The 24472-nt window shown below is 38.1% G+C and overlaps 1 protein-coding gene across 7 annotated transcripts in view; it reads right to left on the reverse strand.

The window, feature by feature from the left end:
- Positions 1-24472, reverse strand: part of arnt2 (aryl-hydrocarbon receptor nuclear translocator 2) — a 122362-nt gene that overhangs the window by 60970 nt on the left and 36920 nt on the right. For all 7 annotated transcript variants that reach the window (XM_065294273.2, XM_065294275.2, XM_065294278.2 and 4 more), the window contains 3 exons: positions 15477-15579; positions 9649-9714; positions 3966-4051 (listed from right to left, as the gene is read on the reverse strand). In XM_065294273.2, the coding sequence (XP_065150345.1) occupies positions 3966-4051; positions 9649-9714; positions 15477-15579 (255 nt within the window). The remainder of the gene's footprint in view (positions 1-3965; positions 4052-9648; positions 9715-15476; positions 15580-24472) is intronic.

Raw genomic sequence — 24472 nt, forward strand, 5'->3', positions numbered from 1 at the left:
ACAGATACACTATATTGCCAAAAGTTTTGGGACAACTGCCTTTATATGCACATGAACCTGAAAGACTTCTCATTCTTAATCCACAGGGTTTAATATGTAGTTGGCCCCCACTTTGCAGCTATAACAGCTTCAACTCTCCTTTGAAGACTTTCTACAAGGCTTAGGAGTGTGTTTATGGGAATTTTGGACCATTTTTCTAAAAGCACATTTGTAAGGTCCGACAATGAAGTTGGACAAGAAGGCCTCGCTCGTAGTCTCCACACTAATTCATCTCAAATATGTTCTGTTGGGTTGAGGTCAGCACTGTGTGCAGGTCAGTCAAGTTCCTCCACACCAAACTCGCTCATCTATGTCTTTATAGGCCTTGCTTTGTGCACTGGTGCACAGCCATCTTGGAACAGAAAGGGGCCTTCCCCAAACTGTTCCCACAAAGTTGGGAGCATGAAATTGTCCAAAATATCTAAAAGAGATACTTTCACTGGAATTAAGGGACCAACCCCAACCACTGAAAACCAACCCCACACCATAATCCTCCCTCCACCAAACCTTACACTTGGCACAATGCAGTCAGGCAAGTACAGTTCTTCTGGCAACCGCCAAACCCAGACTTGTCCATCGGATTGCCAGGTATAGAAGCGAGATTCATCGCTCCAGAAAACAAGTCTTCTCCAATCCTCTAGAGTCCAGTGGCAGCGTGCTTTACACCACTGCATCCAACACTTTGCATTAACCTTGGTGATGTAAGGCTTGGATGCAGCTGTTCGGCCATGAAAACCCATTCCATGAAGGCCACACAAAGTTTGGAGGTCTGTAGTTATTGACTCTGCAGAAAGTTGTTGACTTCTGCGCACTGTACGCCACTGACCCCGCTCTGTTTTACGTGGCCTACTACTTCGTGGCTGAGTTGATGTTGTTCCCAATTGCTTCCACTTTGTTACAATATTACTTAGTTGACCGTGGAATATTCAGTGGTGAGGAAATTTCACGAATGGACTTATTGCACAGTTGGCAACCTTTCACTCTACCACCCTTGAATTCACTGAGCTCCTGAGAATGACCCATTCTTTTTTACAAATGTTTGTTAAAGGTGTCTGCATGCTTACGTGATTGATTTTATACACCTGAAGCCATGGAAGTAGGGATGCACCGAATATTCGGCCACCGAAAATTTTCCCGGCCGAAAGACTTTTATCACCAAAACAATACGGCCGAAATGTTATGATGACGCAAACAGAAACCACGACCTGCACGTGCTTGTCTAAAGCAACATGTATGCAGCGTGGATGTATTTAACCGCAAAAAGGCGCTTAAGTACGCACAGAGGCACATGCGGTTGTGTCCGGGCCAGACGTGATCTTCACAGTGAGTACGCCCTTCAAAGATCAGAACTCTTGATGTGTAAACTTTAGAGAGAGTCGCGCAAATGTGTCTCATACTGTATAGTCCATTAACATACATGTGCCGAATAAAACAATGAAAAACAACGTAACGTTTTTATGCTGCGCTGTTTGGGATTCGCCTTCATTTCTGTGTGCGCGCGCGTTTAAGTGCCCTCAATAGTGCACACACGAGTGAGACGCAAACAAGCGAACGTAAAATCTTTCTGTTATTGACAGGGCACATATAAACAAAATTATCTCCAAAGTATTCTTTTTCTAATAAAACATTTGTTTATGTCTTAAGTGTATGTATAGATTACAGTCATAAACCAGTCTCTGCTTATTTAAAGAGACAGTAACCTCAATTAACCTACTTAAGTCTAACAAAGAGACAAATAGCTCTAAAAATAATAATATATTTAATTTATACAATAAAGACTTCTGTACCTAATGCTAATGTTAGCCCTTATTAATGTGCAGCTTTGTTCTTTTTTATAAATGTTTGTAATTTCTTTATTTGTTATTAGATTTTCCCCACCCCCTTTTTGCTGATCTGAAAAATAATCCGATCTGTGCCTCAAAAACTGTAGTGTGATCTGAACCGTGAGTTTTGTGATCTGTCACACACCCCAAGTAAAGTTAGTACACAGTGATAGCCATGAATGCATTTGTACTAATAATTGGCATAATAATTTATATCGGTTTTTCGGTTTCGGTTTTTCGGCCTTGGTTTCCTCATTTTCGTTTCAAAACGTTGGACAATGTAGTGTATATTGCAGTGGCCAATATATCAGCCAATATTTGGAGTTTTTTTATCGGCAATGGTATTCGCACCTGAAAGTCGCTCATCATTTGCATAAAGTTAAACTTTTCTCAACTTTGTGCGTCGCTGGACGCGCCCACTTCCTGTCGCAAACGGTCATAGACGCTGGTGTCAACGGAAGTCGGCAAGCTTCCATTGAATTGAATGAGGACATGTCGCTCTGCTACTGCTACAAGGACAGGTTCATGTAAGTTATTCATTTGTGAATCGGACTACACTGGTCATCCTGGACTTACAGCACAAAAGGTATTTCAAAGTAACAAAATTTTGTTCACAATTCAATGTATACTGCAATCTCCCAACTGAGATGCAGTAAATGCTGGTTTTGCTAAACTAACCAGTTTGTCCTACAACCTCGACCTGGCATGTCGATTGCTATTCACCTTGTTTAAATAAAAGACGGGTGACACGCTACAGCAAAGATGGTCTGTGCTACAGAAGCAGATGCACTGCTGTTTTGAACGAATCTACAGCTTCTAAACTGCAAAACAGACTTTTTACAAGCAGACAGGAATCAAGCAATAAAGAGGACTTAAACCGGAGTTATGTAGTATTTGTTTTTGAACGCAATGAAACTGATCAACAACGCATAGCAGAGCCATCTGCTTCAGGCAGAGCGTGATTCCTTACCATTAATGCAGTGATTAGCATTTAATGCAATGAAAACGATACGAGATGTCTTTGTTTGAAGCGCTGCATTCCAATATGACATCATTAAGGTTTTACGTTATTTTTAGCCTTATTTTGCGCTGTTACGTAAAGCACAGGATGTCAAGCATGTGGGATTCATTTTTAAATGCACAAACAGAGAAAATATGTGGTAAATTCGCTTGCATGAAACCCTGAAGAGCTCCAGCACAGACACGAGGCAACAAGTTCAAGTTTTGGCCTTTTAGTATCTGCTCTCTCTCTCTCTCTCTCTCTCTCTCTCTCTCTTTCTCTCTCTCGCACACATGGCTGTTGTAGGAATTACAGACTGGGGGTATCTTGGGTGCATATGGGAGTCATCCAAAACTTCACACACCTCTGCAGACTGAAGTACTAACACCAAATTCCAGGGTTCAAATAGTTCAGGGAGTTCACAAAGGCACAAGTTTAACGTGTTTTATGAGGTATATCCAAACCAGAGTGCATCCACTTTACTGTCAGATGTTATCTTAGATACTGCACTTGCTTCGGTGTTATGCTACTTCAAAACCAACATGATATCACAAAGTTCGGTAGAATAGTCACAGATTTTTTTGCTCATTTTTTCGTGGCATTCTCACGAATCTCCGCAATTTTCCGTGGCCCTGCCACTGACTTTCTTTTCCGTGGCATTCTCACAGATTGGTTATTCAACTGCGTTTTCCTATTTTCAAACCATTGTCGCTTTGGTTTAGGGTTAGATTTGGTGTTTGCGTTAGTATGTCACTTTAAGTATTGCTTTATACTATTTTTTCTGATGTATTCTTTTATATTTTTTATAATTGTTGCCTGGCGTTGGGGTTAGAGTTGGGTTTGGGTAGGGATGTCATTTTATGTAAATCTAACCCTAAACCGAAGCGACAATGGTAAAAAAATAGGACAAGAAAGGACGGAAAAGAAAGTCCGTGGCAGGGCCACAGAAAAATACGGAGATCCGAAAGCTGCAACTCTTTGCCCTGTTGTTTTGTATGTGCTTTTTATGTCTTTTGTGTATATGTCAGCTTCAGCACTTTTGGCGACTTTGAACTGAAAAGATGACAGCGGTTATTGAGTGTTTCTGTGTGCGGTTGCAGTACCCGCTGGTGGCCAGGCCTTGATGTAGCCAGTACAGTGCACAACAGAGTACTGCGCCTCTCCTTCCTTAGATGGTCCGAGTCCATTCCTGCAGGGCGAAAGAGAGAAAACAAAGAAAATGAAACAAACAAAACCTGTCTGGTATTTGCGTTTGGCACTTTACAATCTGATTTCGAAACCCAGCCTGGCAAAAATGTTCCCTTTAGTATTGCACGTCAAACTCAAACACAGCAGAACAACAACACATCTGTCCACATCAAGCTTTTCTTACTAATCTCAATTTTACGGTTTATTTTTTAATTAATTTTCAGTTTTAGTTAAGAATTAATTTGAGAAAACCACAGAACATTTTGTCAAATGGTGCTATAAATCTCATCTTGAAAAACAACTTGAAACTGACTCGGATCATTTTAACTATCAAAGGACATCATGGTCTTTTTGCATGGCAGTATTATTGTGTTACATCCCACCCCTATAAAAAAAGACAAAAGAATTGCTTTGGGATCAGAGGGGGTCCAACATCTGACACCTTGTAAATTTTGATATATCACCAAGTGGTCGAATACATGAATATGAATGCATTTCGGACATATTGCAACCACTGTGTTTTCATTGTTATTGTCCTTTAACCTATAATCAAAACAACCACAACCCAAAGAAACACACTTAAAATTCTATACTGAAGTAGTAGGTCATCCTGGTACTTATCATCTATACGATTTCATACGCAGCACAAGAGGTCACAAGACGACACATTCGATTTTCAGGTAATAGTGACGTTTTGTGATCACATCATCTGCGACAGATCTTAATACATGGGGTAAACAAGATGTATGTCATTTTTTTGCATAAGAACAACAGACACGTATGTGTCATCCATCTATTAGATCTTCCTAGAAAAAGGCAATTTCAGCATTCCAGAGCTGTCACGGCCCGCATCGCATCAGGCTCTACACAAAGAACATGTCTGGCAGGAGGGCAGGGGGTTAAACACAAGGGATCAAAGGGCAAATTACAGGAGAACTGAACAAGAACATTGCAGTTAAATTCTTAAGAAAGCCTTCTAGGAATTTCTTGGAGAATAACACGTTTGATTTACGCTCTAGTTTGCTTGGCTTTAAGGCTGCATGCGCAAAACAATGGGACATTTAACTTCTTAAGAATGTGATTCCATATGCTTTCCCACAATAAGAAATTTTCATATTTGATTGACTTCTGTGACAGGAAGGTATACATTATGCTTTATGTTAAACGATGTAACCAAAAATAGTACCATACGGCATACGTACCAAGACATTACAGCCAAACTGTAAAAGCGGAGTCTGTTTACAATCTCCCGCTGACATTTCCTCTAACTTTGATGTTATTATTTTTGCAAGTACTTTTCAGCTGTTCCTGTTATTAAGTTTTGATTGTCCATTTACAAACTGACATTTCCAGCAGAGCATGGTTATTTTATTTATATATATATAACATATGGCTAATGACTACCACACAGCAATCACTCTTAAAAAAAATGATGGCATCATGCTACAGTGATTGAAGTACATTTCCGGGTTTGATGAGCTTTGATGAGTTTACTATTATTCTAAAAATATCTATCTATGGCTAACTGCCTATTCAAGTAGATACTTGTGGTTGCTTGGATTGTGGGGAAAGATGCTTGTGACAAAGAAACATGGATGGAAGGATTACTCCACTTTCTTAAAAAAAATCCTGATAATTTACTCACCCCCATGTCATCCAAGATGTTTATTTTTTGTTGTTTTTCTGAGTCAAAAAGAATTTTTTGAGGAAAACATTCCACGATTTTTCTCCACATAGTGGACTTTGTAGCAAATTATTCCACATGTACGCAATAATTGTCTAGGCTTATAATCCACTACTAGCTATAATTACCATAGTGCACCTGGTCTCTCATTCCGAACACTCGAAATTCAATAAGACAAATTCATGTGTGTACACACGTGTTGTGAACTGGACAGAACATTTTCGTGAGAAGATCAGCTGGTTCAAAACACAGATGCTAGAGTGCTTACTTGATCTAAGAAGTATGACCACAAACGTCCAAATTTGGCATCTTTACACTGGTTACCAGTTAAATATCGCATTCATTTTAAAATATTGCTAATAACTAGGGATGTCCCGATCCGATCACGTGATCGGAAATCGGCCCCGATCACGTGGTTTCAGACTCGATCGGAATCGGACGTTACCTCCCGATCAGGACTCGGATACATATGCAGGGTTTAAAATCCATTAAGTTCTCGCTCTGCTCCGCGCCAGTGTACGCGCTGCGCTTGTGCGTGTGAACTGAAGAGAATAGGCTTGTTCGACTTCATCTGGCTGCCGGTTCTTGTGGTGCTGCATGACGTCAAAGTTCCACGAGAGCGATTTAAAAGCAAACTCCTCCGTATGATTTCGCGGATCACTCTCGCGGTAGTTTGACGTCTCTCGGCTGTCGATTGTTGCGGCGCCGCATGAAGTCGAACAAGCCTATTGACGTGCTTTCATTCATAGGCTTCACACTCGTGCGTGCAAGGAACCCACGACAAAACCGCGTTTTTACCGCTCATTTAAACGACGCGTTGATCGTTATTGTCAACATGTGCTCAGACGCAGTTCCGCGTCTCACTCAGAACCTCAAGAACGCGCATTCGCGCAGGAGCATTTGACATTACTGTAGAGATGAGAGAGAGAGAAAGAGAGGTAAGAATGGTGCCCATGTCGAAAAAACTTAATAGAAGTCTAGAAACAAAGTATTAAAGTATGTATAGCCATGTCACTCATCTCATTACAAAATGTTAACTAGATAACTCGATACAACTGATTGTATAGTTTAATAAAATAATGTATTTTGATTATACAAATGAATCACGACCTAACTGTAGGTATTTTTTAACTAACTGCTGACCAGCTTAGGGAATCTCTATGGCTAATTTATAAGATATATTGCTGAATCAGTATGTTGTTTTTCTTGTTAATTGAGTCTTTTTGGGTAGCCTATCTTATGCCTAGAATGAGTCAAGGAGGTTAAGTCTTATAACTTCATTCAAAGTTTGATCAATTGTGCATAATGACATGTGCACCAAATGCATATAGGGTGTCAGACTCATAGATTTGCATAATTTAAAGTTCAGGTTTTAAAGTTTGGGTCAACATGTGGCACAGCTTTAAAACTGAAACTTATAAAATCCTATCAGAGATACAAAATGTCATTGAAACACACCCAGTGGCTTTGCTGTCATCAGGATTAAACATGTTACCCATCGAACCCTCCCTCCCAGAGCCTCCCTACAAAACAAACCCCAATTTAACCCCTGAACATATATACTCTATAGTCATTATTTTTTAACACATCTGTAGTTATGCGCTGGAACATAAGGAACATCCTGGACTGGTTCTGTTTTTCGCTCTTCTTTATTCTTTTTTTTTTAATGTATTATAGAAGTATCGGATCGGGACTCGGTATCGGCAGATACTCAAAATCAAATGACTCGGACTCGGACTCGAGGGCAAAAAAACCTGATCGGGACATCCCTACTAATAACCTATAAAGCCTTAAATGGCCTAGCACCTTTGTATCTTAGAGAATTACTATCAGAATAAAATCCATCACATACACTGCGGTTGGCAAAATTCTGGTCACTTAATTATCCCTAGATTATCAAAAATGTCTAAAGGTGGCCGATCCTTTTCCTACTTAGACCCTAAGCTCTGAAATGATTTAACAAAAATGTTTGAGAATCAGACAGAGTCGATCACTTTAAGTCTAAACTAAAGACATTTCTCTCTAACAAAGCATTTGCAGAATTTGTGTAGTAAATGTACTTATTCCGCTATAGTTAGCTTGTCTGGAACAAAGTATTCACATAACTCGTCTGGGTAATATACTTATGCCGCAATAGCTAGCCTATCTGGAACTGAGATGATTTTTTTCTCTTTCCCTGTCGTTTCCTTGATCCCGAGGACAATGAGACCAACAGACCCAGTTCCTGCTGCTGTGAAGGTCATCACACCACTGATTTACTGGCCTTCCTGCAACATGATGCCCAGCCGATGTCTGACCAACGACCACCGGCTGGCCCGTTACATTGATATATATAAATAAATACATAAATAAATAATGGGGCAGATTCGGGGATTAGACTAGTACTAGACTAAAACAAATGTAAAAGCGGTTCAAACTTAAAACAACATATCTTAAAATACATCAGTGCCCTTTGTTTTGCCTTAAAATGCACACAAGTAATGTTTTTAGTAAGGCATGTTTGTTTAAACTAGGTATATTTCCTAATTAAACTAAGGTCTAGTCCTGGCTTGAGCTTATCCTTGTCCGGGAAACTACTTGAAAATGTTTCAATGTTTTAATTCCCATAAAATTGTATTAAATAATACCTATTATATAGTATATCATCTGTAGAATTAACTATATCTGGCTTTCTCTCCAGGTTTTTTTTCCTAGGACGTTTTCCTCCTGACTAAAAAGCTTGGGAGGTTTTTTCTCCTAGGAGTTTTTTTCAACCCCTAGGGAGTCAGCTGACATTGGCTTAACTTAGCACCCTCTTCTATACGTTACATAATTACTACGCTCCCTTGTATGGTTTAATCTTAGCCACTGTAATTTGCTGCTATAGTTGTCCACCAATTTTTCTGTGTTTCTCCTGCTTTTATTAATGTAAAGCTGCTTTGAAACAATTAAACAATTGTGAAAACTGTTATATAAATTAAATTGAATAGAAACTAAATTGAATTGAAAGTTCAAATGTGCATATAAATACAAAAAAACGTATGCAAATATTAGTGAATGTGACCCATTGAGAGCTAGTGCGCATTCTGATTGCCTAGCATTTTTTTGTGTACATGCTTTATGACAAGTACTTGCAATAACTCGGCACTCAGAAATTAAATCAAATCGACCGTCTTGGCTACTTATTCATGTAAACACAGTAGGTTGTGTCATAGTCAGAATGTAAAATAATAACTTGAAAATGTGTCAAAACTGAACTTTTTCGAAAGACATCTGCACTTAACTTAATAACGTACGCTTCAATAAAGAGCAACATATGTTCAATTCACACAGTGAAGAAGGCATAGTTTTATTTTATTTTACGTCTGTTTTCCTTTTCACTTTCTGTACGCTTACTTGAACACTTGATACTGCAGGTGGAACCCTGAAAATGTCATTTGTAAAATAAAAACACATTTGTTTAACATTAAAAAATGCTAACATTTGACACGGTGGCTTAAGCTTGGAGGACATCTGATAGGTTCTCCCTCCACTGACCCACTCGCACATGCACAAACAAGTTACTTTGAAACAGACCTTCTGGAAATAATAAACGCAGCGGCGTTGTGTTCTGCTAAACTCGCATCATTCTTCTTCAAATGAAACATCCAAACATTCCACGCAATCACAGTCTCCAGTTAGCATTTATTTCTGGAATGAGGAATTTTTGACTAGTTGAAATGATGAGTGGCCGATGAGCTATGTGTAAATGTCATGCGATGTACCCGATATCAAAAATCTGTCATTTATTCACACAAAATATGCTTTATACGGCTATCGGCGCTGACGTCATAAAATTATTTTGGCTATAATTTTGACCCATACAATTTATTGTTGGCTACTGGTTTTTTGATTTAGGGTCACAAATAAATTGAGAAATGAGTACAAATTCATACCTGTATCTTTTTCTCATACTGGATAACCGATTCAGTGAGATATGATCCAACGGTGCACTGCCGCATCTAAAAAGACAAACACAAAATCCCATTCTCAAAAAGACATATAATAATCATAAAAGAACTACAAACCCATACAGATGTAGTCTCTGCCTTTGAACAGCTCAAGTTAAAAGAGTTAAAGCTGCCAAAGAATGCATTGAAATAATCTGTTAAATCTGTTCTTTGATATCTACATAGGAGGTATGTGGCTTTATTAAGTAAATTATACAAAGACGGTTTTACATGTCCATTTACAAGCCTAGGATCTGTCTTGCCCATAATAAAATGGTCTATTATTACCTTATTTTGAGCTCTGCTCTGATTGGCTGTTTCTCAGAGCAGTTCAGTTCAGTAGCTCTGTGTGTGTGTAAACAGACCTTAAGTCTGTATCAGACGAAAATACATAAATTAAAGTATAATCAATTGTTTGAAGATTGTTAAATGAACATTGCTGAGTGGTAAGTTTGTGGGTTTTTTTTCAGTATGGACCTGCAAAACATAACTGTAACGTCAATAGTAGAACTTCAGCCTAAATGCTAGCATATAGCATTAACTAGCATAAAGCGCTAACTCTCACAACTTTGTTTTTAGCTATATAACATCTTTGTACTTAATTGAATGTGTAATTTAATGTTGGGGTTTACATCTCGACTGTAACGTCACAGTTGGTGTTATGTTAAAGGGGACATGTCACAATAATTTTTTAAGATGTCAAATAAAACTTTGGTGTCCCCAGAGCACATATGTGAAGTTTTAGCTCAAAACACCATATAAATAATTTATTATAGCATGTTAAAATTGCCACTTTGTAGGTGTGTGCAAAAATGTGCCATTTTGAGTGTGTCCTTTAAAATGCAAATGAGCTGATGAAGTGCAAACACTGATCGCAATGATGGTGGTTTGTTGAAATTGAAACTCAATTGTTCTGTGAACTATTTTCTCTCTGCACTAAATAGCAGTGCTGTGATTGGATAGTGCAGATGAAGGGGTGGTATTATTATAATGAGAGCTCCTTATGACATCATAAGGAGAGCCAAATTTAAATGACCTATTTTTTCACGTGCTTGCAAAGAATGGTTTACCAAAACTGAGTTACTGGGTTGATCTTTTCACATTTTCTACGTTGACAGAAGCACCAATTACTGCACTTAAACATGAAAAAGTCAGATTTTCATGCCATGGCCCCTTTAAGATTGGCCTGTTTACCTCATATGAACGAGGTTTAGGCTACATAAGGAGGAAACAATCGTGTTTAAGGCTCATGATATGTCATAACCATGTACAACTCTTATTATTCATCTATGCCTAGCTAAATACAGTTTTACTGCACCTTGAAATCTGAATTGAATAAGTTATGGCATCAACAGCCAGAATGAAGAGATCACAATCGGATCAAATTTTTCAAGAGTGGTGTAATCAGAAATGATTCAGCTTCAATATGTCACATGCACTCAGTGCTGGAAGATTAACAGAGATTTAGTTGACCGGAAAAGGTTCTGTCATTTTTTAAATTCTAAAAACACTGATGGATATCTCAGAATTTGTACAATTTTGATCTAAAAGATATGATCTGTCAAATTATCTTAGCACCATTTGCCAACTACAAATCAACATCAATTTATTTATTGCATGACTTTCTTTCATTTAAAAACTAACTTAAAGCCTGTTTCAACAAGTCTGCTTCATTTAATAGACAAACTCCAAAAAAGAGATTAAATTACTTTCACTGAAGCATGAATAATGTGCCATATGTGCTTGCTGGGTTACTTAAGGTAAGTGTCTCCCAGGTAAAATGGCTTCTGGTTATAAATTTTCATTTTTAATAATGGAAAAAGATAATGTCCTCTCTATCAAGGTAATATCTAATCTAAACCAAAGGCATATGTTATCATATATTTCAGGAATAGCAAATAAACCAAATATATAAAACGCAACATATGCCAGAATTTTTAAACCCCAATGCATCAAACTATTTGTATCTCAACCACTAAATATAAGCACTATTTTCCAACTTATATTCCAGTTATTGTACACAATATTTATTGCATACAGTACACACGTAAATACAGTAAAGACGATATGAGCGACCAGAGACCTCTGACATTCACATAACAGGGCCAAATATTTAACAACTTGAGCTATTCATGGCTCCCAAAATCATTTCCATTCGATCTGGCAGACAAAGCACAATTTCCCTCAGGTCTGTCAAAATGGTTTTATCACTCACCATGAATGCGAGGTATGTAAATGAACAGTGTGTGTATGTGTGTGTGTTTTTGGTTTGCGAGCACACACACAGGCTTTAAAATTTAATTTAAAAATATATATAAAGTTCAGTCGTGATGTCTAGTAGAGTTAATGTAAAGTTTGCCTATTAAATGAGCAGACTTATGGAAGAACTTTTTAAAGAGTCATGATTAGGGGTTCCCAATCATATTTACACGCACACACAGATGCGGTCATCCACCAACATACAGTTTTCATTAAAAACGTGCTCTAAATAGTAACAGTTAAACAAACACAAACACATTCTTAGCTGATGTTGCTCATATCATCAGTGCTGAATCGAGTACAATGACATACGGAGCCAAACGATGCGTTATCCTGGAATAGTTTGCGATTACAACAAGCACGAAAACATTTGAGATGCATTTGGGAAACATGTTTTCTTCTGTTCTTAAATATAGATGATTTCAAAGGACATCGTAAGTGGAAACACCTTTTAAACCGTGATGCACTAAGAAAAGGAATTTCGTTCCTCATTTTGGACATTTTTAAGGAACAGCAACAGGAAACTATTTGTTTTAAGGAACAAACAAGCTTAACTTCTGTTTACACTAAAAACTGTTGCTAAAAATGCTATTCTGACTATTCTGTTGACTAAAACTAGAATCTTTTTTTTAAATGACGTCATGTTAAACTATTAATGTATTTGAAAAAAGTTGCCATTTTATTAGAATCACAACGAAAGGAAGTTTCATTGGAATTTTATAACATATCCATAAGTATTGATATAAATGTAATTGCTAAAATGAACGTTTCTTTTTAAAGATTAAGAGGGCACTTTTTTAAATTATCCAACGCACTGATAAGTAATTTATAAAAACATTGCTTTATTCCTTTTTAAATGAAAAATAAAAGTTTTTAAGTTTAAATTCATGGTCACTTTAATCACAGGTTTCCCGCAGCACTTTTCAGTTCGGGCGGCCCACCTAAGCTGGGATACCCTACCACCTTAACAAGGTCGTCCAAATAAAAAATTTGCTGCACAAAAGGCCGTCAAGTGCATCTCGGAGAATAGCGTGGACGCACTTCACACTGCGAGCGGGCACGCGCCACATGGCCGAAATGAGAGAAAGACATGGTCCGTCAATGTCTGGAGGATAACTAGCCTGTTGATAAAACATTTAATTCATTAATAATCTAGTATGTGTTCATTTTCTGTCATAGTTTCTTCAAAATTGAGTTTTATTTGAGTTTTTAAATAAAAATATTTTCATCATGATGCATAGGCCCCGCCCCTTTGATTGCCACGCCCCCAGCCTGCCCACCTGCACAACCTTACCACCTTAACTAACAAATTTTCTGCGGGAAACCCTGAATCAACACATAATATAATTGTGAAAGTGTTGCACAAATTTAATGCAAACCAATCTAGACGCATTAGTAAAGGCACATCTGACTCAAATCATAAGCTAGGCAGCAACATTAAACTGCTTTATAAGACACATCCTCCTTTTGACAGCATCACATATATCTTTTGCGCATAAGGTAATGTTCAAGTCAGTGACCTACAATGCATTCAAGCTTTACATTTAACAGTACGTGCACTGCCTGGAAATCGAACCCGTGACCTTGGAGTTGCCAGCGCAATGCCATGCGGGAAACATGTACTAGAGCAGTGTTTCTCAATCACTAGGGGCCTCAACAAACTCAGGGGGTCCTCAAGATGACTTACAATTAATAAAACAAAACAGGGGGAGAGGGTTATGGGGGGCTTTAAATATGGTTGTGGACAACAGTGGGGCCTTGAAGTGAAAAGGCTTAGAACCTCTGTACTACAGCCCCTATTATTTGTGCCATGTATTGTTATTCTTATGTTGCTAGCTTAGACACATGCTAGCATCAAACTCTAATGAAATCAACTGTGAGCGAATCTCTTGAGCTGCTTTCTGAATACACTTGAATTTAGTTACTATTTGAGGGTTAATTTGTTGCTTTCAAGAGGATGTTCAAATCCATTTTCATTTAATTTTAGGTAAACTACCATTGTAGATAAAAAAGATGTGTACAGTGACAACGGTCAAAATGCTAGAGGTCACAGTCTTTGTGTTGTATCCTGACTGCTTTTTAGTGGGCTTACTGGATGTCCAGAATCACTTTTGCATTGATTTTATAAACTCACAAATGTGGATTCGGACGGCAATTAAAATACCACAACCTTGGTGTTTGTCAAAAACAGTAGGTAATTTGGCCGGGAATCCTTACACGGGTGGTCGGAGAAAAACATTGACATTCTGGATTCAGATGGCAATAAAAATCACTATTTGTGTTTCCATCCAAACGTGAAGCGAATATTTTCAAAATTCTCAAAGGAAGAAATGCAAATCAGGTGCGTCTCAATCAAGTTGTTAGAGCAAATGAAGGGGGTTTTAGGCCATAAAATTTTTTTTGTTTCATACAGTAAACATCTCCTCACTATCTGCTAGCTGCCTGTCCCCTGAACACACTGTAAAAAACGCGGTCTCTGTAGACAGCCCAGGCTCTGCAAACTGCAACAAAAACAAAAAGTGCTGCAGCCTACAACCACGAAACATAACAAACGTGTTCCAGCCAATAAACAACAAGACGGATTTGGGAATGGGGGTTGGGCGCATTCATGACTCGTTCAGAAAGCACGGAAGGGAGGGGGGGAGTTAGCTATGCTCCATTTTGTTTGACAACATTTCGAATGTCAAAAGTGACATAACACAGATTCGCTTAGAGCGCCTTTAACAAAGATAACAAATTACAAATGTACTGCTCACGGTTAGTTCATGTTAGTTAATACATTAACTAATGTTAACAAATGAGACCTTATTGTAAAGTTTTATCGAAATTTTTGATGCAGGCACTAGCAGCAAGGGCACTGGGATGACGTCAAGCCCCATAAATGGTAAAGACAACGTCATTTGATACAGCTAGATGATCAGTCACATAGGTTTAATATACACTACGTCAGAATTTATTTGGCAAATGTGTTTCCATCTCCTATTATTGGCATTTACTGCCTTTTGGCATATATAAAAAAAACACCTCAAGTGAGCTTTTTTGCGAATTAAGGGGGTTTTATTCGGAATTTACCATTTCCATTACTCATTTCTACCACTTGTAAATGTTGAAAATACCTTACATCCCCATGAGAAACAATTAGAGTGCTATTGATACTCCAAATCTCATCATTAGATTATGAGAATTGAACCTGAATTTCACTGAACGGGCCACATATGTTATTAAAACGTTTCATGGTTTGGAAATAAATTTGTTAGATTTAAAATTCAAAATATTGTGATTTTATTGTACACTGAAACCGGTATCATAATATAAAACAAAAACTTAACCTGGATGTTTCGTTACACCCATACTGTCAAGTGTAAACAACCCTTATGTGGTGATACCTTACGGCTCATTAACTGCGAGAATTGAACCAGAAACCTTCTGGCTGCTATATCAGAGCCCGAGACCACCTCCCCACAGCACCCCCTCTACAAGAGATTAGTGTGCATCATTATCAAGACAAACCGTACCTCATTCTACAGATGAAGGAACGTCTGGAGCCCATACACATTCTCATAGAGGACTGCTGTCCTTCCTTCTTCACTGTCCCCGTCTTCAGGTCCAAAATACGTCCTGGAGAAATAAAACACAAACACACAGAAAAAGGCCTTAAGTTACACAGTCTCACTTGTAGTAGCACATTCAAGAACGAATAAAAACCGTGGCGGCAAACACCCACAGATGCACAATAGATGTTATGACTAGCTCTTTCACCATTACAACATCTGCTCGGTTGCAGAAAACCAAAGATCGGTTGAATCAGACGTTCAAAGCGCATCAAATGAGCTTTTCCCCTTCCAGTGTAACTAAGATAAGAAACAACAAAATTCAGAGCGAGCCGCGCGACATAAAACAATCAAGACAACGGTTAAAGCGTGAGTTATGCCCCTCGGAATGCTGATACCTATAGGACGACAGCTCACGATTATCGAAGCCTGTAGTTATTTCCATAAACAAATTAGCTGACATGCCTTTCAGGGGAGAATGCGAAGAAACGGTCTCCGAACTGATCTGGTGACAGCTGCTTCAGCCCCAGGGAGCAGATCTAATTGTTGAGAAGTCTTTGCAGTCTGAAGGACGGACGCCAAGATCTCTGGAAGCTTTTAGAAGCTATTAATATTACTTTAGAAGATAACAACATGACCACTATAATTTCAAGAACAACAAGAGAGGGGCACCCGGCACTCACCCAACAAACAAAATCGGGTTGTAAACAACACAGCGACTTAACAAGATGTCTGCACGCCCAGACAATATCGCAAATCACAATGCCACTACCAAACTTAACAACAGAGGAGTAAGTGAGCTTTTCAGAAAACAAAGTTAAATATTTCAAGGTTCTTTGGAGGCAAATTTAATAACAGTTTGGTACTGCCAAATTTCAGATTAGGAATTTTTCCAAACTTCAACAAGCCCAAAACCGCAAAATGACTGACCTCTCTACCCTTCGAACGCTGAACTTTGTTTGACTTTTTACAGCTTGTAGCAGTCAAATGGAGATTTTACATGTCTTTGAGTTGATTTAAGATGTCATGAATTTGTGATAAATTGCCAACGGTGAGCTTGGCACCGGACACTTAAGCCACGGCATCAAGATAACGCAGGAATGTCTTTTGAGAGAGCGTCGTGTATATAAGACGACAGCAGAGATGTTTTAAAAGAAAGGTGTGATAACAATTGCTATTTGTAAGTGAAACCAGACCCTTCAAGACCAAGCCAATCCTTAATAACGGTAAAGTCAATGCTTTCGCTTTGAGTCAACATGTTCCATGCATCTTACTTTAATGACCTCATATAAAAAACCTCTTGGACATTTGGCTTACATTGGCCCAAATCTTGGGAACTTGGTTGGGGAAGCGTAACCAGTTTTACCGTAAACGTCTTTGATCGCACCTCAACCGCTACTCATGTATTCAGCGTACTAACATGGTGATCTGGTATTTTGAAGAGCTGCATGGGTTTGGATGACCGATACTCAGCCTTGTGCTTCCCGAAGCAGGGCTCAGCAGGTGGGGTTTGCTTTGGAGCGAGTTCACCTGGCCCCTTCCGTAAATCTGAGCCTTGTGTGGTTCGGCGAGAAAGAGAGTATTTGAGTAACAGGACATAAAAAACAGGTGAGCATCTTTTCATAACGTCAACTCCTGAGGAGTTCGGCTGAACTTTGCAGCCACCTGAAAGGGAATCTAAGGACAGCACTTCTGGAAACGCTCACCAGAACTGCCAGATCAGTCTCAGAACCGCAAGAACATCCAAGGAAAATCCTAAATCCTTCGAGAAGAAAAAGGCACTACACAAATAAGAGTGGAATCTGGGCAGAGGCTCTTTTCATTAGCATCACAAAAAGCATAGGGTGCATTCATATCAAGCCACCGACATACAGAACTGTGCAAAAGTCTCTGCCACCAAGCCACCATTACATTTGTTGTTTTTGCAATGTTATAGTGATCATATATAATTGTCTCACAGTCTCTTTATTAGAATACAACCGGAAAATACAGGAAATGTGTATTTAGTATTAAAAACAGTATACAAGTATAAGCTAAAGTGTCAAGTATTTAGGGTAAACTCCCCTTCCACTTGAGCAATAGCATGCAACTAACTGCAGGATCTCTTAAACCCAAATGAAATTAAATCCTAAGTAGGCCTGTTGCAATAATGTCCTAATCGCCTTATCACACGATAAGTGCACCTTTTGAGCCGATATATTGCTATAGTGTTTACATGCGTGTTTCTTTGCAGAAAAATGAATGTCATTAGCATTTTAGCCAATCGTGATTGCTTTGTCATTTCTGTCTGTCTGTCTCGGTATAGTGCCACACACAACTCAGGGTCCAGCCGGTGACTTCTTTTTTCGAGGGGCTCGATGCGAAGTTCGTCACAACATGTATGTAGCCTGTCATGTGTGTGGTTCCTTTTTTCAAAATTTGTGTTCTGTGTGTCGAGAGATCCTGTGTGCATCACGTGTCTTGTCAAAATAAGTGCCTGCTGAAGAGGCATCTAAAGGGTTTATGATAAAAGAGACGCTCGCGTTTGCCAGATACTCGCATAATCTCATGTTTAATCAGAGTTTACTGTTAAGGGAGTGTCTTGCGTGTATTTTGTGAACGTGAGCGTCTCTTTTATCATAAACGGTTTTGACGCCTGTGCAGCAGGCACTTATTTTGACAAATAACATGATGCACACAGGATCTCTCGACACGCAGAACACATATTTTGAAAAAAGGAACCACACACGACACGCAGAACACTTATTTTGAATCCGCGCCCCTCGGATGAGCAATCACAATCCGCCACTGCTTAATATTCTTAAAAATCAAAGTTGTGCTCTTATTAGGACTGTCAAGAGATTAAAGTATTTAATCTAGATTAATCGGATGCTGGATTTCATGAGTTAACTCGTGATTAATCGCAAATTAACCTCACATTTTTATCTGTTCTAAATTTACCTAAATGTAACACTTTTCAAGTTTTTAATGCTCTAATCAACATGGATTTGGACAAATATATATTCTATATGCAAATTGTTTACAACATCCTGTTTACATTGTCAACAGAACCATCAGCGATAGTTTTCTATATGATTTTCCCTTTAGAAGACCTTGTTCTTTCTCCATTTATGTTTGCTGCTGCATCATTTGTGACCTGTGCTGGCAAATTGAGTTGGGATGAGCAAGTTTTAAACAATTTGTTATTTATATTTTAACATTAAAAAACTTCAAAACAATGCATGATTTGTTGGAATCTGACAAAACATGACAGAACTACACCTGTTTTGTCATGCACAGCAAAAACAATATCAATGTGTGTTACATATATGTTTTTCATTTTGACATTGAGACACACCGCTTTAAGATACTGTAGGCTAATGCAAGGGTTTAATACAATGTTACACAACAGATACTTTTCCTCAACAGTTAACCAAACATTCACTTCAAATATAACAGATTATAGGTCCTACCTCCGTAAACTCTTGTCAAAACTGATAATTTTAAAACTGTAATTTTGTGTCAATGCCTATATATATATCGGGCTTGTGCACTCGCGCGTTTGTGTGCATGTGCTTCAGACGTCAGCGTCAGGAAGATCGCTTTTGAGTCTTGTCACTCTTAATAACTCGTTTAACATCAATCAGATCCCGAACTTTATCTTTCTTAATAATAATTATAACATCAAGCAAGTCCTGCAGTATATTTTCTATCATTTCTGCATGCTTTAAAAACGAAACCAAAATACAATCAAGTGAATGAAGACGCATCTTTGCTTTAGATTATGGATTTGGGACAGCACACCTCTCAGAAAACGCAAAAATAAAGTTCATTTAGATGTTTAATGACCATTTAGAGTATTTTATTCGCTAGACGAGAGCTTAATGTTCTTATTTTTATGAAAACCTCCGACTCATCTAGACAGCGCGGGTCACTTGCTGCGTCTCAATTCATCCAGCTGTGGGCTAGACCAAGAGTCAAACAGAAATTGCGTGTTGCGTTAATCGCGCATTAATCGCGTTAATTTTGACAGCCCTAGTTCTTATATATATTTATGCATTTGACAGACCGTTTTATCCAAAGCGACTTACAGTCCATTACAAGCTATACATTTTTTTATCAGTATGTGTGTTTCCTGGGCTCAAACCCAGGACCTTTCGCGCTGCAAACGCAGTGCTCTACCACTGAGGTATTCAGACTTTTTTAACATGTCAAGCATGTGAAAAGATCGGCAAGCATGTGAAAAAACAGGTCATTGAAGTTTGGCTTCCCTTGTGATGTCAGAAGGAGATAATACCACCCTTAATCTGCACTATCCAACCATGCCACTGCCATTCAGTACAGATATCAACTCATTTGCATTTAAAAGGACACACCCCAAAATGGCAAATTTTTCCTCACACCCACAAAGTGACAATTTTAACATGTTATAATAAATTATCTATAGGGTGTTTAGAGCTAAAACTTCACATACGTACTCTGGAGACACCCAAGATTTTAAAAAGTCTTGTGAAATGTCCCCTTTAATAAAAATAGTGAAAAATAAATATAAATAAGGATGGAGGCCTAGACTTGAATGCAGCCAGACTGCACTGTCTCTCATCTGAAGGTTTCTCATTGCTATTTTTTTCATACGTGAACAAAGCAACAAATGTTGGCAAATATCCCATGCCACCACTGACAGCCAAGCTTAACACGACTGTGACGATTTAGGGACAAACAAATAAGGCTGCCAGAAAAATAATAGGGTTAAATCCAGATGAAAAATTAAGCATGCAACTTATGTAGTCATCAGTGGAGTATGTTTGGAAAAATAAAGCAAAATAGGTCAGGTCAGTTATATCATTGACCAAAGACATTCACTTCCAAGATTTTAGACAAACTTTTGGCAAGTTTCATTATGTTGAATTATGGGAAATGGCTCGATGAGAGAAAGGATTTGTACTATTATTACACAGGCTCAATTCTGTCAATTCAGAAGTTCAACATAAATTCTGTGTAAGGTAAACATATCTACGTATGCTTTAATCCAAAATGCCTTCCATATTTTATAAGTGGCTGTGTTTTTTAATAAAACAAACTATGCAATGCTTTACAAGTCGAATGTTTCGTTTCAGTAAGCATACAGGTACAAAGAGTACAAGTCATCACCATAACTTTCGTGTATAATTGCCCTCACCGCCTCGCTTTTAGTCAGTTGTTTTAATCTGATGTTACAGCTCATAGCTCATAAGACTTTCAAACAGGTTACATACTTCAGCTACGGGCAAGAAAAACTCATTTGTGCGTTCTTTGCGCGTCGTAATGTCCCTTGCGTATTTGAGCGCGCGTGAATAATTGATGAGAAAATTTTTCATTTTGGCACTGCCAAGATGAAGTGCAGTGCAAAAAATCTGAATGCATTAGGTGGATAACTAATGTTATGTCAAAACGTCTCTAAACGGCTTTGATGCAAAGACGTGCCTTCTGTAGGCTATTTATTATGAGTTAGGACACGACATATAATCACTTGGCATGTTCCAACTGTAAACAGTTTTATTATACTGTAACACTTACCATTTTATTGCTTATATTTACAATACATTGCATTTAAATGCATCACCAACAACCAATGTGATGTGTTTTAGCTTATCATTTATTATGCGTTTTTCTGCAGTACACTCTGTAAAACTGTAACCATCAATTGATTTTAATGCATTGTAACAGCAATTACAATTACTTATAAAAATGTATAATACCGTATGTATTAAGAAGCACTGTAAATACCTTCATATTCACAATATGACTGGGAAGGTCTATAATGGAAAAAAATTAGTGATGCACCGATGTATCGGCCGCCGATATTTATCGGCCGATTTTTGATGAATTTGAAACCATCGGCATATCGGCAATAGCACGAGAAAAACAATCGGTATCGGCCTATTAATTAACTGCATAAAGATCTCCATTATATGTAAAAACACGAGTTAATGTTGTTAATAAAATAAATGCTGAACAGCAAAAAACACCTTTGAAGGTTGTCATGCTGTCTTATTATATTTGTTTTAGCTTAATTTGTGTCTCTCTTATTATGTTGGTCAGTTGAATGTTAATTAGATCAAATCCATGTTCAGTAAAAATAATTTGATGCAGAAATAAACTAGCAAATAGACCAACTGTATAGTATTGTATACAAGTGTTTAATATCGGCATCGGCCAGAAGTTGTCTGTTTAAATCGGTATCGGCCCAAAAAAATCCTATCGGTGCATCCCTAAAAAAAATGACAAAAAATTAATGAATGTATGGGAAACAATGCATTCCAACGATGCTCGCTCCCACTTTTTGTATGGTGTCACAGCAGTAGGAAACGCAAATATAACAACACCCCTATAATCCCTCCCATTGTGTAGGGATTAGGGATGCACCGATACCACTTTTTTGGAATACGAGTACGAGTACGAGTACTTGCATTTCAGTACTTGCCGATACCAATACCGAGTACTTAATAAAAAAACATGATTTAAATTTACAGGTAACAGCTTTAGTCATATAATTTAACAAAAAACCAAAGGACTAGTTTTCCAGTTTGTTGTAAACTCTACCTCTTTGGACAACACAAGAGGCATTAACCCCTTACACGCCGCTCAAACATAGACATTTCTCAGACCGTGGTATCGATTCCAGGTATCGGGGGACTTTTTAACGAGTACGAGTACTTTAGAAAATGTGGTATCGAGGCCGATACCCGATACCAGTATCGGTGCATCCCTAGTAGTGATACTAAACTCAATGGAAAAGCTAACCGAGCCCAAGTAAGGTGAGCTGACACGACCCGAACTGTGGCGTGCTATGCAATGGAAAAACGCCATTGGAGTCTCAACCAAGATGCTACTAAAAAAATACCAGGTACTAGGTACTGTACACAGTGGATACCCCCCAAAGTTAGCCGTACCGAGAGGTACCGAGCCTTACTATGCAGTAGAAAAAAGCCAAAAGAAATGAAACCCAATCAGTAATGCTGACAGTAAAATGTCCTTCATAATGCACAATTACAAGCCTCGAGTGTTTTGTGTATATGAAAAAGAATATATTAAGTTGTGATTACTTTCTCTCTCACACACACAGTTCAAACACATACACAATAAACCAGCTCAAATCACTTTTAATCAATTATGTATGCAGAGCCAGCCCATAACATTCCAGCACATTAGCGAGGAAGAGTTTGAAAAGACATGGAAACTATCTCTCTTGGCTTTCATTTGATCGCTCGATCACGAAAACATATGAGGTTATCAAAAGCTCATCATGCACATCTGTACAGAAATATTTTATCTGGACCTTCGGCAAAAACTGATATGTGTGAGAAACCTCTTTAAAGGGAGCATTTCACAAGACTTTTAAGATGTTAAATAAATCTTTAGTGTCCCTAGAGTTTTAGCTTAAAATACCCTGCAGATTATGTATTATATGATGTTAAAATTGCCATTTTTGTGTTTTTTTGGACTGTGTCCTTTTAAATGCAAATGATCTGATCTCTGTACTCAGTGCTAGTGCAGTGGTTAAATAGTGCAGATTAAGGGGTGGTATTATCCCCTTCTGATATCACAAGGGGAGCCAAATTTCAATTACCTATTTTTCACATGCTTGCAGAGAATGGTTTGTCAAAACTAAGTTACCAGGTTGATCTTTTTCACATTTTTTAGGTTGATAGAAGAACTGTGAACTCAATTATAGCACTTAAACATGGAAAAAGGTTTTCATGATACGTCCCCTTTAAAGCTTTTTTCTAAAAATGTTAAACTTTTAAAGGGATCACGACCGATCATGAGCCCTATTCACTTCCATAGTATTGTTTTCTCCTACTATGGATGTGAATGGGGCTCATGATCGGTTTGGTTACAAACATTCCCTTAAACTATCTTCGTTCGTGTTCATCAAAACAAAGACATTTATACAGGTTTGTAACAACATGAGAGTGAGGAAATGACAGAATTTTCATTTTTGGGCATCCAACAGTCCACAAACGGCTCTGTTCTCCCTCCTAATCCAAAAAAAGTTTTATGTTACATATAAAGTAAAAATTTAAGCGAACAATTTTATTTTTATCCTTATGTTAATGGAATAGTTCACCCAAAAAGAAAAAATTACGTCATCATTTACTACATGATTGCATCTACTTCTTCTTTGCTCTGCTGAAAACAAAGATATTTTGAGCAACGTTTGTAACTAAACCAGTTTTGAGCACCAATGACTTCTAAAGTAGATGTTCAAATGGTGCCTCCGTTTCCAGCTTAATTACAAATATCCTCCTTTGTGTTCTGCAGAACAAAGATATTTATACAGGTTTGTTACAACATGAGGACGAGTAAATGTTGACAGAATTTTCATTTTTGGATAAACTACAGTGAGGAAAATAAGTATTTGAACACCCTGCTAAAGAATAATTTGGAGGGAGCTCAAACTCTGTGTTTCTCAGCGACAGGCCAGAAACCTGACTGATCTAGAGAAGATCTGTGTAGAGGAGTGGGCCAAAATCCCTCCTGCAGTGTGTGCAAACCTGGTGAAGAACTATAGGAAATGTTTGACCTCTGTAATTGCAGACAAAGGCTACTGTACCAAATATTAACCTTGATTTTCTTAGGTGTTCAAATTCTTTTTTGCAGCTGTATCACACAAATAAATAGTTTAAAAAAATCATAAATTGTCTCTCACAGTGGACATGCACCTAAGATGACAATTTCAGATCCCTCCATGATTTTCAAGTGGGAGAACTTGCAAAATAGCAGGTTGTTCAAATACTTATTTTCCTTACTGTATCTCTTTAATGACAGCATGTGCTGCACAGACTCCACAAGTTGGATTGATGGCTTCCCATCATCTTTTGAGAACCTTCCAAAAACTTCTTGTGCTTCGATGGAGACATTGGAATCTGACCTTTTGTACAAACATGCCTGAATGTTCTACAGGCACGAATTTGCTTACTTTTCAACATTTGACCTAA

The sequence above is a fragment of the Paramisgurnus dabryanus genome, chromosome 2, assembly GCF_030506205.2.
Source record: "Paramisgurnus dabryanus chromosome 2, PD_genome_1.1, whole genome shotgun sequence".
Taxonomy (NCBI): Eukaryota; Metazoa; Chordata; class Actinopteri; order Cypriniformes; family Cobitidae; genus Paramisgurnus; species Paramisgurnus dabryanus.